Genomic DNA, 13,573 nt, shown 5'->3' with positions numbered 1-13,573 from the left:
TATTATTATGTATGATATTTTCAATACTTAGCATAGTCGGTGGTACCTAAATGTAAATTGTATTGCTATAAATATTGAGGAATGAGAAGGGACAACACACGAATTATCAAAACCTTAACAGTGCATATTATATGTTTTCACACCAACTTGCAGATTCAATGGTGATAAAGAAGATAATGTATTAAGATTAGTATCAAACACAATGAAATGCAAAAAGCAACACTTGAAATGAATGTAGAAATGAGAAGCATATGTTACAAACGGTAGTAGTTCATTGATGCATGAACATTAACCCTTCCTACTCACTACGATACAAATGAAAGTTTCTTTCAACCTTTTTTCGGAATTGGCAAACGGATTCTTGAAAAAGATAAATCCAGTTGCACCTCTCGCACAAATGCACAGCTGTTCCTAATCCACAAAAAAAAATCGCATGCTAACAATGAAGTAACGTGACGGTACTGGTTACAAGGAGGAAGGGAGCCGAATTCATTGATCGTGGGGGTACAGATGTCCATTCTCGTTGGCTAAGTTACCATCAACAAAACTTGGATTATTGTCGGAGCTAGCACTGCTGCTGGTGGCGAGAGGAGAGTCTGAAGCACTGATCGTTTGGGTTTTTGTTGACTCGGATCTCACGCTATACACGGAAGAAGCCGGAACTTTTGTGATCATTGCACGCATATTACCTGGCATGCTTCGTCTTATATCCTGTATCAACCAAAAAGATATCGGCTTCATTTTTCTTATGGATCTTGTTTTTATTCATCCTCGCATCACAGAAACAATTTCAAATATATATGGGTCTCATTGAAATATATGACATAATGGTCATTCTCTTTCACTGGATTATGCATCAAGTCAAACAAAATATTTAAGTGGCAAAATCAATAACATTGAACATGTAAACACATCATAAAGCAAAATAATTCTCAACTTGATGTAAAATAACTAAAAGGAATCTCTGAAGATCTGGGAGTTACTAGGTTTGCTCAAAAGTCAAATGTTGACTTCTAGTTTTCCTGACTACTACCCCCATCATGAACCAACATTGTGTCTACGTTTGGCTAACTAGCTTATAAGCTAGCTATTCGCTGAAAAACTAGTTGTCGGCTAATGAGCTAGTTGTTAGGTGATAAGTTATATGATAAAATAATCATGGTCGGTTTGTAAAAACCAACTAATAAGCTAGATGACAATGTAAATAACCTAAAAGAATGTTTTGTAAATTGAATTGGCAAAATATAAGGGGCATAATTGGAAAGAAAAAAAAAGCCTTCGAAGCTCATTGAAATGCTACTTGAAGTGGCTTTCCAAAAAGCTAACTTGTGGCTAACTAAATGGGACTTTTTTCAATAAGCTCAAAAAATAAGCTAGGTTATGGTAGGCAAGCATGGCCTATATTTCTAGTTTGTTTCCTAATGGTATGCCTAAAACTAGAAGTTGTGGATAAAAGTCGCATGTGCTAAATTTTTAGAGCCATTTATTTAGTTAGGTTGTATAGACTAGAAACTGGCCAGCATGGACAAGGTACAAAGGAAAGTATAATAGACACATACCAAATGTCTCAATGCCATATCGAACGATTTCTTTGATAGCGTTCTTCCAAAGCCTGAGTTGTCTTGAGACACTGACAACTTCCCAGATGTATTATTCTGATTAGAGATGTAATCTTGCCTTGGTGGAGCCAGTTTTCTCATGTTTACAACCCTTTCGACCATCTTAGTACCCATCAACACCGGGTTTACATCATCACTTCCATTAGAATATCCACGATTCTTCGTTAGCCCAGATTTCACACCGTTATTACTGCTGCCATTTAAAACCTGCCCTCTGGAAGGAGAGCAAGAGCTCCTTTTTGGTATTGCTTTCGAGTTACATTCACTTGCAGGCAATTTAACAGTATTTAGCCCAGGCCTTCCCTTAGATACTGAAGCAGGCCTTTCAGGCAAAGATTTCTTTATATGTGGAGGAGCTTCAGTTGCAAATCCGGTCATCTCTGGTGGATTTTTTGACGGCCTGGATTTAACTGATGGGGAACTTCCACGTGAGGATGCTGGATTTTTCACGCTTGGAGCACGTGCTTTTGTTACTGAAGAAGACCTACCTCCATTCACAGATGTGGTAAGTAAACCAGATGGGTTAGATGGCTGCTGAGTTGGGGTTGAAGATCTTGATGTTGACTTGGAAGCAGCAATTATGGAGGGTCGGAGAGTTGGAGTTGAAGATCTTGATATCGACTTAGAAGCAGCAGAAGGTATTGAGGGTCGGGGTGTTGGGGTAGAAGAACGAGCAGAAGATTTTGTCGGGGTTATGGATCTCTTTGAAGGTGCCACTGGCTTTGTGGAAGCAACTATGGGTCGTGATGTTGGAGTGGATGATCTTGATGGCTTTGTTGTTGAAGGTACAGTAGCCCGTGTTGTTGGAGTTGAGGATCTAGACCCTGTTGATGGAGCCTTTCTGGATGGTGATGGTCGTCTGATAGTACCACTGGAAGATTTTATACCATTGGAGGATGCTGGAAGTGTAGGTGCCATAGTGGTTGTTGAAATATTATCCGCAGAGGGGGTTCCTAGCTACAAAACCACCAAGGAAATATGAAAAATAATTATGACATTGGAGTGAGTTACAGACTCCGAAACTCAATAAAGTCATGTGTTCGAGTTCCTTCATAAAATGCAAAGAAAGAGTCTAACAATACAACTACAGGGAAAAGTTCATTTAGGAAGAACCGTGAGAACCAATTATTCATGAGAATATACCTAAAAATTCATGAATTATTAATCAAATATTCATCATGAATAATTTATAAATAGTTGGTTCTTAAAATATTTCTGGTTCTCAAATGAACCTGCCCCTACAACTATAAGTCATAAGCTGATAATGTAAAAAGAGCTTTCGACTAAAGTTAGTAGTGCTCTTACGCTAGACTTTGGAGAAGTAGATTGACCACTTGACATCAGATTGTCACTAATAAGGGTTTTATGTTCTTCCAATTCCAGTGAGAGCAGTGGGTTACGAGGCGGTGAAAGAAGCCTGAGTTCATAAAATACAACTGAAATCTTGAGTAAAAATAGAAATAAAGTAGATTAGAATTGTCCGGAACAAATTGCTCATGCAAGAAAATATCATAGCTAGAAACATATTATACACATCCTCTTACAATGAAAGAATCAGTTGCACAAACCATCTTGCACAAAGATGGAAAGACTTCCCAAAACTACACTTTGCCTCTAAATGTAAAGCACATTACTTGTAAACTGAAAAATTGATGTCATTTGAAATTCTAAATCTTTAATATATAGCTAATTATATACATACTCGATCCATCCTTCGAAAAATTTTAACCATTTGATTAGGCACATAGACTTATGAAATTGTTTGACTTAGTTCAATAAGGAGAAACTAGAAGTAAAAGTGTCTTGTGGATGAAAATCAATAGAATCAATAATTTGTAATGACCGCACTACTGCAAATAAAATAGTACCAGTGTTCAATTTGCACTTGCATATGACTTTAGTACTATGTTTGATTAAAATAAAGGCATAGTATACTTTTATAATGGAGCACACAGTAAATACTACCATTCTATTTGATGCGCATTCACTTTGAAGTCCCTCCCCAAACTCATTTTCCGAGGAATAACCAAGTGCGATAAAGAGCAAATATTAGCTTTATAACAAGCAGCTTTTGAAATTCAATTCTTGCTTATAAAGTTATAATAGGAAAAAACTTGTTTAGTAACATCCTCCCAAATCCCGACCTTCTTAAGGATGCCACTATATCACCAGACTCCGATTAACAAGACATAAATTCGATTAACCGAAAATCATCCCTCATTTTTACAAATCATGAAGTTCTTTTTGTGTCTACTTAAAAAACACAGAAAACTCTGCTGGATTACTATCAATTAAAGATGACGGTGTCTTTCATGTCAAGCAAGTTGGAGCAGGATAAAAATGAAGCAACAAAATCATAAAAAGCCCATACAAAACACGAAGAGGTGAACCATGGGGATTTTCAGGGATGGAAAAAGTATGACGTCCTTACACACACTCCTAGCTAAAGCCAACTCATTTGTTATATTCAGCTACACCAAGTCTCTACTCAAAACCTGTGTCGAGTTAAGACGAAATCTCTCGCCTAACGACCTTCTCCCAGTACAAGTGTTCTTTCTACACGGCAAGTTCAAACAGCTATCTCAAGGGGTATTGTGTTAGCTTCTCCTCAGTCACTAGCACCCAATCATCTCATTATAGCTTCATTTCTGATCTTGTAGATTGATGTGTTGTTTAGTTAAACAATGAAATTGACTTGCCATAGAACATATTTTCAAATCTCAAATCTAGGAAGGACTCGTGATGAAAGGGGGAAGTTCTGATGTAAATATATCAGTAGGATGCTAGTGCCTAGTGGGCAATTTCTCTTTGGTTTATAACTGGAGGAGAACTGCCTTTCGATAAAAGAAACCTTCAAGGTGGTCCATATCTTCTCAGAAATATATATATGGCAACTAGTAATCAAAAAGGCCATGACAAAAGTAAATCCTTTTTCCAGAGCAACAATGGCAAAACCCAGAGTGCTATAATGGCTTGTATCTCATGCATTGAAAGTTTTACCTTCCTCTGGATATCAACATTTCAACCCTGAAAAAAGGGGTGCCCTGAGAAAATTCACCAAAGAAGATACATGTTCAAATTATGAAGGCATACCAGTCATAGTCTGTGATGCTGTTCTCAGAATTCAACAAATCATCAGCACCAGGATCCTGACCATGTATCATTGATTTTGTTTGGGGCATGAATGGATTCTCAGATTCAGAGTCTGCACCATACAGTATATCATCACAATTGAACTGTCAATGAAATATTTAACAGAAAAGCTGTTGTGCTACCAAAAGCCGATAAGTGAACCAATGTGCATTGTGAGTTGATGCATAAGTACATAACTAATATATGCATCAGTGAATTGTATGATACAACATATGGTGCATCCCAATAGGATTGGCAAACAGAAAAGAGGATTGTGTGGGGACAACAGACCCACAGTTTGCTTAGGATTCCCCAATAACGGTCAAGATGGAGATCAGTGATTACTAGCATGGGTCATGCTTTATAAGCTGCATCCTTGTTACCTGTACCCATTTGATGGTCCCGTCTTGATCTTGACAATAACCACAGGTATAACTCCACTTATTACTTCTCCATCCATCTTCCCGTTGGTGCACAAGTTCAGGAGCCATCCAGTTTTACTTTGGATGTAATGAGTTGTATTTTTACTAAAAAATAAATAATTTCTAGACTGTTGAAAGTTTTTTGCATATAACTTGATAGCATAAATTGACTTACATTGCAATTCAATTGAAAAAAAAATCCATAAATGCTAAGTTCAAAAGGTATGACCTTTTAACAAAAATATATATCACACATTAGGACCGATGAATTATGAAAACAGCAAAAAATACTCCCCAAAAAATGGTTCTCTTTTGATTTTTGGAATTTAAGTATAGTATTTTTAGAAATTCAAATTTTAACATAGATTCACAAAAAGGCAATCACCAGTTATTTCACAGCCTTACGATATGATATCTCGTAACTAGGGATTGGGTAAAGCCATAATTCTGCCTAAGAGCTTATGCAAACCAAGCTGTGAAAAAGAGAGTGGTTAGTGGCCAATAGTGCCCTAGTTGATGCCATTCCTCGTTACAATCAAACATAATCGGGGAAAAAGAGCACCCTTTTGCTTTTGAATATTTAAGTCTAACAAAATTTTCAAAATCAAAACAAAAGTTTTTATGTTAAACAACAATTTAAGTTACCCATACTAGTCAAAAGTAGACCATTTTGGGACAAAGGTAAAGGTTTGGTCATTCTAACCTATTGGAAGCTAATGAGCATTTCCTCAGGAATCAAGTTTGAGTACGTTGGAAGGCAGTACAAAACTACAAATCAGATAAGGCTCCGTTTGAATCCAAATATCATGCTCCAGTAGCAAAAATTGATTAGAGTCATATTCAACTTTGCATAAATCAAAGCAGTTGCAATAGAAATAAGATGAATTACCTAATGTTTCTTGAAACTGATTTGACTTCTGAAGAAGATCCAGATTCAGATTGGCTCCACTGAAATCGATTAACAACGAGAGATCATCACCAATCTCCTTCTCCTTAGTCTCTCCGCAGCTCATCTCCTCTTGTCTATAGTCAACAAACGCCTGCAAAGTTTCAACAGAAAATCCAATCGAAATCACAAAAACTACATTCAGTCAACTAACTTAGATCCAAATCTTACAATGCAAACTTGTGTACACAAATCCCATGTGTTTTAATTCAACATTCATACGTTCAACTAAAAGTAGCTGAAACATAAAAGTAAAGATTAGAAGCACTCACGGCCATTGTATTGCGTTTCTGAAGGAACAGTTGAAGATTTTGGAAGAAAGTAAGCAAGAGCGAATCTGAGTGGAATTAATTTGAATTGGTAAAGATGTTGATTTGTTTTGTTGTGACGCAAATGACAGATTGAGAAGCGGTGGAAGAAGAAGCGATGTTCGTGAATCAAAGAAAGAAAAGGGATTTTTGTGAGCTTGGATTTGGATTATGATTCGGATTCCTTTCACACACTCACACACTTTTCTCACACAGCCAGTCTGATGTCATGTGGAGTGATTTTTTATATCACTTACTATTATTATATTATATATATGTGTATATATAGTCCCTCCACATGAGAGAGAGAGAGAGAGGGGGAAGACAAACAACCACTCCAGAATTTGAATTCAATTTTCCCTCTGACTAACTCATTGACTGACATTTAAATTTAACAAATTAATTCATTTTAATACTTTTTTATTTAAAATTCTATTATTAATTATACTAGTTGTGTATTCATGTAATGTGGTGAGAATCGTGAATTTTAACGATTTTGAAATTTTACTGGTTTTGTTTTAGAAGATTTAACAATGATATAAGTTACATTTGGTTTTTATATATTAATACAATTTGAATAAATAAGAGTTAGGGTTCCAATTATAGTCTATCGATGAAAAAAATTGTATGACAGTTTAAAATTCAATATATTTAAAAGCCAACATATTTAAACGACTCCACAAATGTGTTCGATTTACACTAAGAGCAAAGAATCAAGAGATCGAGAGCGAGACCGAGAGTTTTAGAGCAATTGAATAGGAGAACTTTTAATAACTCATGGTGAATCTCACTTTGGGGGATGGGGAGATGACATAGAGATATGAGAGGGGTGAATGCATGAGTAAAATGTGTCAAAAGTATCTTGGGAACATTAAAAGAAAAAGTAATAATATGCATTGGTAACTTGTACAATATGTTATTTTAATTGTATACTAAGAGATTTTAAGATTGAATGTATAAAGTAGTAGTATTTTTAATACATTATGAGTTGTTTTTAAAACTTTTAAGATTTTTTGCATAAATGTATAGTACTTTATGCATTAAAATCGTTTTTAAGACTTTTGATAAAGCTGGTTTACAAGGTAGTATAGATTATTAAAATATTAAAACTAGTAGGACACATTATTTGTGCAATGCAGCAAGATGTAAAATTTATGTTATAAAACAAAAATTAGAAAATGAATGTAATTGTGTAGTCTTAGCTACTTCTCGGTTAGCATACTATAAGTATAAGAGACTATGTTCATTTCTTTTGTAGACCGTCAAAGTGAAACCACGGTGATCATACTTGTACTTACTTCGTTTGCAGGGGACAATCTATAATTTTTATGTAACCACATAGATGAAATTTGTAATTTACTCTCAAAAGTGAAACCATGGTGACTATACCCCCAGGAAATCGTGCCAAAGAATAATATCGGCTTTTCAACTGGTACAATAATATATCATAATTAAGAAACTTAACAACATTGAGATATATGTTTAATGGCAAAGGGTGCAAATTCATATTATGTAATGATTACAAAACCAGTAAGCCTTTAATCGAAGATCCAGCTTCTGAAAGTTCAGATGCATCAGTTCCTAGAAGACTTCTCAAGAGCTGTAAGGCATGACGTACCGTGTCCCTAACTCGTTTGACCTATACAAAAGAAGCAACCCTTGGATCCAACATAGATTGAAGTATATCTTGTAGGATGTTACATGTAGAATAGCATTAACCTTATCAAATCGACACATTAAAAGGGAAAGAATACAAGATGACTTAAGGAACCAAAATACAATCCATTGCTTCTGATGTAGCTTTTTGTGTTTTCCAATCACTGTTCTTAAGTGCTTCTTGGATGCCAGACATTGCAGCAATTCAAATGTTAGAAAAGTAGGATTATAGAAACAGAGTAAATGGTAATCAGAATCTGGATTGCTTGAGAATCGTGTAAGTTCACTTTCCGAATTGCTATTTCGACCCTATGTCTAGGTATCACGAAATTCAATTTAGGATAATCCTCAAGAAAACTTTCGAATTTAGGCATAAAAACGAATGCCAAAATGACTGGAGAATATTTTGATTGTTCAGATTTTTCATCAACCCCAAAACTAGTGTGTATATATATGTGTGTGTATGTGTGTGTGTGTATGTTCTGATCGAAAAAAATGGATAAGATTGATATAAATGAAGGTTTTTGGTAAGGTAGAATCAGTTACAGACGGTTATAATCGTCATGGATAAGATCAAGGATTCGTTAAACGTGTAGGTCTAGAAATCTAAACATACATGTCTAGAGATAGGACCAAAACCAACCAGAGATAGGACTATCTTTGGACTTAACTTGTCTAGTGATAAGAATATCTCTGGACTTAACTTGTCCAGAGATAGAAGTTCTAAGTCTGGATACCACTTAGTCGATTTTACTAAGTCTGAATACCACATGATCGGACCTTAAAACATATCAAAAATGACGTATCTCTTCATTTTGATCACGTTTTTCCACTGCATTCTGAGTCCAAAATTCTGTAGAGGTTTTGAGGTACTGCCCCTTGGACCCAGCAAGGGATGCTTCCCCCTAACCCCCGCATTTTCTTTGTGTCCAAAATAAACTCACCTTATATACAAGTGTGCCCTCTGCACCACTTAACTTGTATTAGATTACAGTTTAAAACCGATTTGCACTCGTGTTAATTCCAGTTACACTTAAACAACCGGCGAAACTAAAATCACCAACAATCCTCCCTCATTTTAGTGTAACCCATGAATTTGCACAGTAAATTGAACAAATCAAACTTGCACATAAATGAAAATGTCGAATCGATTGAATTTTTCACGTTCCAAATATTCGAGAATCAGGGTGTCCTAAGGAAGAACCCATCAACCCAAACCTTTGAAATGTGGCTAGAGTTTACAATCACATAGGTAATTCATTTACTTCATGTACCTAGAATACACTTTATCAAAGAAACAATTAAGAAGATAAACTTCAGCCTAGCATACTGCAGGATTGAACGCATACTTGGGATGTAATTGTGTTCCAATCTAAAATGTGAGCTTTCCACACTAAATTCAAGTTCTAATGTCATACTAGAAGGGAATTAGGTGTCTCGCCATTGTAGATTTAGATGGACTTTAATCACATCCCAATTGCAGACTTCTTCACTAAGTCTCTTGCCAGACCTTTAGTTAAATGATCTGCCAAGTTTTGTTGTGTTCTAACAAACTCAACTGAGATTACACCATTTCTGATTAATTCTCTAATCATGCTATGTCTAGCACCCAAGTGTCTAGATTTCTCATTGTAAACTTGGCTATAAGCCTTAGCCCAAGTGGCAACACTATCACAATGAATATAAATAGGTGCAATCGACTTTGACCATAATGAAATCTCATAAATTAAATCATTTAGCCAATCTGCCTCTTTCTCAAAAGCAGGTAAAACAACAAACTCAGATTTCATTGTTGTTTTGTAATGCAAGTTTTCTTCTTGGATCCCCAAGATATGGCACATTTCCCAAGCAAGAATACCCAACCACTAGTGGAGGAATGATTCTCCATGTTGGATATCCAACTTGCATCTAAATAACCTTCTAGAACCGAAGGGTATCTTAAATATCTCAAACCATAATTCATGGTTCCTTTAAGATACTTAAATACTCTTTGAACACTTGCCAACATTGAGTACTAGGATTACTAGTATATCTACTCAATTGTCCTACGACATAAACTATGTTGGGCCTAGTGCTCGTCATAGCATATATTAAGCTATCAATAACCTTAGAGTACTCTAGTTGTAAAATAGAATTACCCGTATTTGGCATTAATTTTATAATAGGATCCATAGGAGTGCTTACAGGAGAACAATCTCCATAATTGAACTTCTTGATTATTTTCTCAATATAATGTGATTGTGTCATAACAATCTCTTATTAACCCATTTAATCTTTATTCCAAGAATTACATTAGCCTCTCCCATGTTTTTCATCGAAAATTTAGATGACTAAAATTTTTTAGTTTTGTCTACCAGATTTTGGTTAGTCCTAAAGATCAACATGTCATCTACATACAAGTAAGTGATCATGCCTACACCATTAGCATCAAATCTGCTATAAATACAATTGTCATATTAGTTTATAGAAAAACCACATGACAAAATAACTTCATCAAAGTTTGATGTCATTGTTTAGGAGCTTGTTTCAGCCTGTACAAAGATTTCATAAGTTTACACACTTTATCCTTTTTTCTGGGCATAACAAAACCTTCAGGTTGTTTCATGTAAACTTTCTCATGAAGGTAACTATTCAAAAAGGCTATTTTAACATCCATTTGATGAGTAATAAATTTATGTATAGCCTCTATAGCAATCAATAATCTAATAGAAGGAATACATGTTACCGGAAGTCAATTCTGGGTTTTTGCCTAAACCCTTTAATGACTAAACAAGCCTTGAATTTATCAATTGTCCCATCAACTTTCATTTTCCTTTTAAAAATTCAATAAAAATCCAAATGGTTTAGATACTGGAGGAAATCAGATAACATCCAACTGTTAGTCTCAAGTATTGATGACATTTCATCATCAATTGTTTCCTTCCAAAAGGTGACATCCCGAGACTCCATAGCCTCTTTGAAAGTCTTTGGATCATATTCAATACTCTAACAATAAGAGTATTGAGGTTCAAACTCTTCTCTTAAACCTTCCACTAAATACAGTTGGAAGTTAGGACCAAATTTTTAGGCAATTCGATTTGTTTTGTTTTTCCGGACCTGTCATGTTTCCAAAAAAAAAAATATCTAAACTTTATGGATTTTGTACTTTACTAGTTCTAGGATTTAAGTCCTTAGGTCTTTCTATTGATGAAAATCGCATTTCATCAAAAATCGCATCCCACGACTTGATTACGTTGTTAACCGACACCGAATCATTAGGTTCTATTACATAGAACCAATAAGTCTTGGAATTTTCGTTATATCCAGTGAATATATAATCAATTCCACGTTCACCTAAAGTTTTCTCTTTGGGTTCAGGCAGTTTTACAAACAACTCGACAACCCCCAAATTCGAAAATACCCCAAATTCAGGGTTTTTTGAACCAAAACTCATATGGGGTTGTTTTGTTCCTTTTATTTGGAACTCTATTTAATACATAACAAGCCGTTAACATGGCCTCTCCCCAAAACCATGACTCAATACTGAGTAAGAAAGTTTTGTGTTTACCATTTTCTTTAAAACTCGATTTTTACGTTCAGAAATTCCATTTTTGTTAGGTGTGTATGGTGCAGTTGTCTCATGGATAATACCAACTGATTGAAAAAATCGGGGATCCATATATCCCCATCCCCGGGCATTTCTAAGACATTTGATTGAACTACCCAATTGTAATTCAACTTTGGTTTTGTAAATTTTAAACTTATCCAAAGCTTCATCTTTGGCATGCAAAAGATACACATAACAGAACCGGGTATTATCATCAATAAATGTGACAACATATTTTCTATTACCCAAAGAAGGAGTAGAGTGGAAATCACACAAGTCATTGTGTATAAGTTCCAAAACAACTGATTTTCTTTCAATATGAGGAAAGGCTATTTTGTTACTTTTGTAAGCATGCATGTTTTACATTTTCAGCTTTAATGTTAAATGATGGAATTAATCCATCTTTTGACATTTTATGCATTCTTCTAAAATTGACATGACCCTATCTAGCATGCCAAATCATGGGATCTTCAATATTAGAAGGAGAAGAAGAAGAAGAAATAAAAGCGGAATTATCAAGACTAAATAATTTATTCACAATATTTAAACGAAACATTTTATTACTATAATAAACCACTTCCAACAAATCTACCATATCGAGATAGGATATACCTATTTGATTCATTAACTTGTTTATAGCCAACGCTATTCAAACAACCGCCACTAACTAGATTCTTATGAATTCTAGGAACATATAAAACATCACATAGTTTGACACAATTTCTAGAAGTGAAATCTAGATTAACAACTCCAATCCACAAATAAGTGCACTCTACTCGTTTCCCATATTAAGCACATATCCGTCTTTAATCGGTGTCAACTTCTCAAACCATTGTTGATCCATGCAAATATGGCTCATTTCTCACAAGTCGATCCACCATGCACAGTCATCATCCTATACATTAAAAGGCTCAGTAATAAGTGAAACATAATTCTGGACAAAATTATGAAAGTTAGGTGCCGTTTGTTTTTTAAGAGGTGCTGAAGTCTGAAATCTGAATTCACTTCTGAATTTTAAGAGGTGGTGCTGGAGTCTGAAATCTGAATCAGTCAGACTGTTTGTTTTTACGTCTGAAATCTGAATCAGTCAGACTGTTTGTTTTTACGTCTGAAATCTGAAATCTGAATCAGTCTGAGTGTTTGTTTTTCCATCTGAAATCTGAATCTGAAATCTGAATCAATAAGACTGTTTATTTTTGTAAACTGACAGGTGGTGCTGAAGTCTGAAATCTGAATCAATTCATTTCATTTAAATCTGAAATATCCAATCATTTAAACCATTTGTAAACTGCCATATATTTTTAACACATTCAAAAATTCAATTGAAATACGTCAATTGATTCAACACAGAATAGAAAACACGAATAAAATCTCATAACAACTACAATCAATATTCATTTTGTAATTGTGTCGCAATTTCTTCTCTTAAACTAGCCATATATGTTTGGTCAGCGACACTCCCATGCGATTGAATCTCTTCAGTCTCATCCTCGCCATCGTTCTCTTGTTCGCTGGTTTGATCATACTCAGAAAATAGCTCATCACTTAAACCTTCCTTCCGTATGAAGTTGTGAACCGCAAAACATGCAAGTACACATAAATGATATCGTCAAGTATAGATTTTCAGACCCAAAAAACATCAATTTCAGCATGCAAACAGCAACAGCGTGCAAACAGATTGAATTCCAAATTCATATAGCACATAACATAGATTACTATAGTTCCTCTCATGAAACAGAATCAACCATGATTTGTATTGTGTAAAGACAACACCAACTGCAAGTTCATCGTGTTTTATAAATCAAGTTCATCGTGTTTTATAAATCAAGATTCAAGCATTCACATTCCAGTCTTTTGATTGAATCATCTTCTTCATCAAAAACCAGACTCACACGCTGAATTTC

General features: G+C 35.0%; 1 protein-coding gene across 1 annotated transcript; it reads right to left on the bottom strand.

Moving 5' to 3' along the window:
* Positions 1-209: 209 nt before the first annotated feature.
* LOC112508133 (mucin-12-like) lies at positions 210-6,651 on the bottom strand. The gene is made up of 6 exons (XM_025112916.1): positions 6,392-6,651; positions 6,063-6,213; positions 4,713-4,824; positions 2,925-3,036; positions 1,560-2,576; positions 210-711 (listed from the first exon to the last, which is right to left on the bottom strand). Exons 1-6 carry the CDS (start codon positions 6,395-6,397, stop codon positions 490-492), a joined length of 1,620 nt encoding a protein of 539 aa, XP_024968684.1. The 5' UTR covers positions 6,398-6,651; the 3' UTR covers positions 210-489.
* Between the last annotated feature and the right edge of the window lie 6,922 nt (positions 6,652-13,573).

This window comes from Cynara cardunculus (assembly GCF_001531365.2).
Source record: "Cynara cardunculus var. scolymus isolate 2C chromosome LG 2, CcrdV1, whole genome shotgun sequence".
In the NCBI taxonomy this organism is placed as follows: Eukaryota; Viridiplantae; Streptophyta; class Magnoliopsida; order Asterales; family Asteraceae; genus Cynara; species Cynara cardunculus.
The sequence above is the reverse complement of the archived record's forward strand: the minus strand, read 5'-3'. Positions and strand labels throughout refer to the sequence as shown.

What these genes read in the sequence shown, in the direction of transcription:
- LOC112508133 (XM_025112916.1), bottom strand. An exon ending in AGCATCACAGACTATGACTG is followed by an intron (nt 3,037 to 4,712) that starts GTATGCCTTCAT and finishes TTATGAACTCAG; the next exon opens with GCTTCTTTCACCGCCTCGTA. An exon ending in ATATGGCATTGAGACATTTG is followed by an intron (nt 712 to 1,559) that starts GTATGTGTCTAT and finishes TGGTTGATACAG; the next exon opens with GATATAAGACGAAGCATGCC.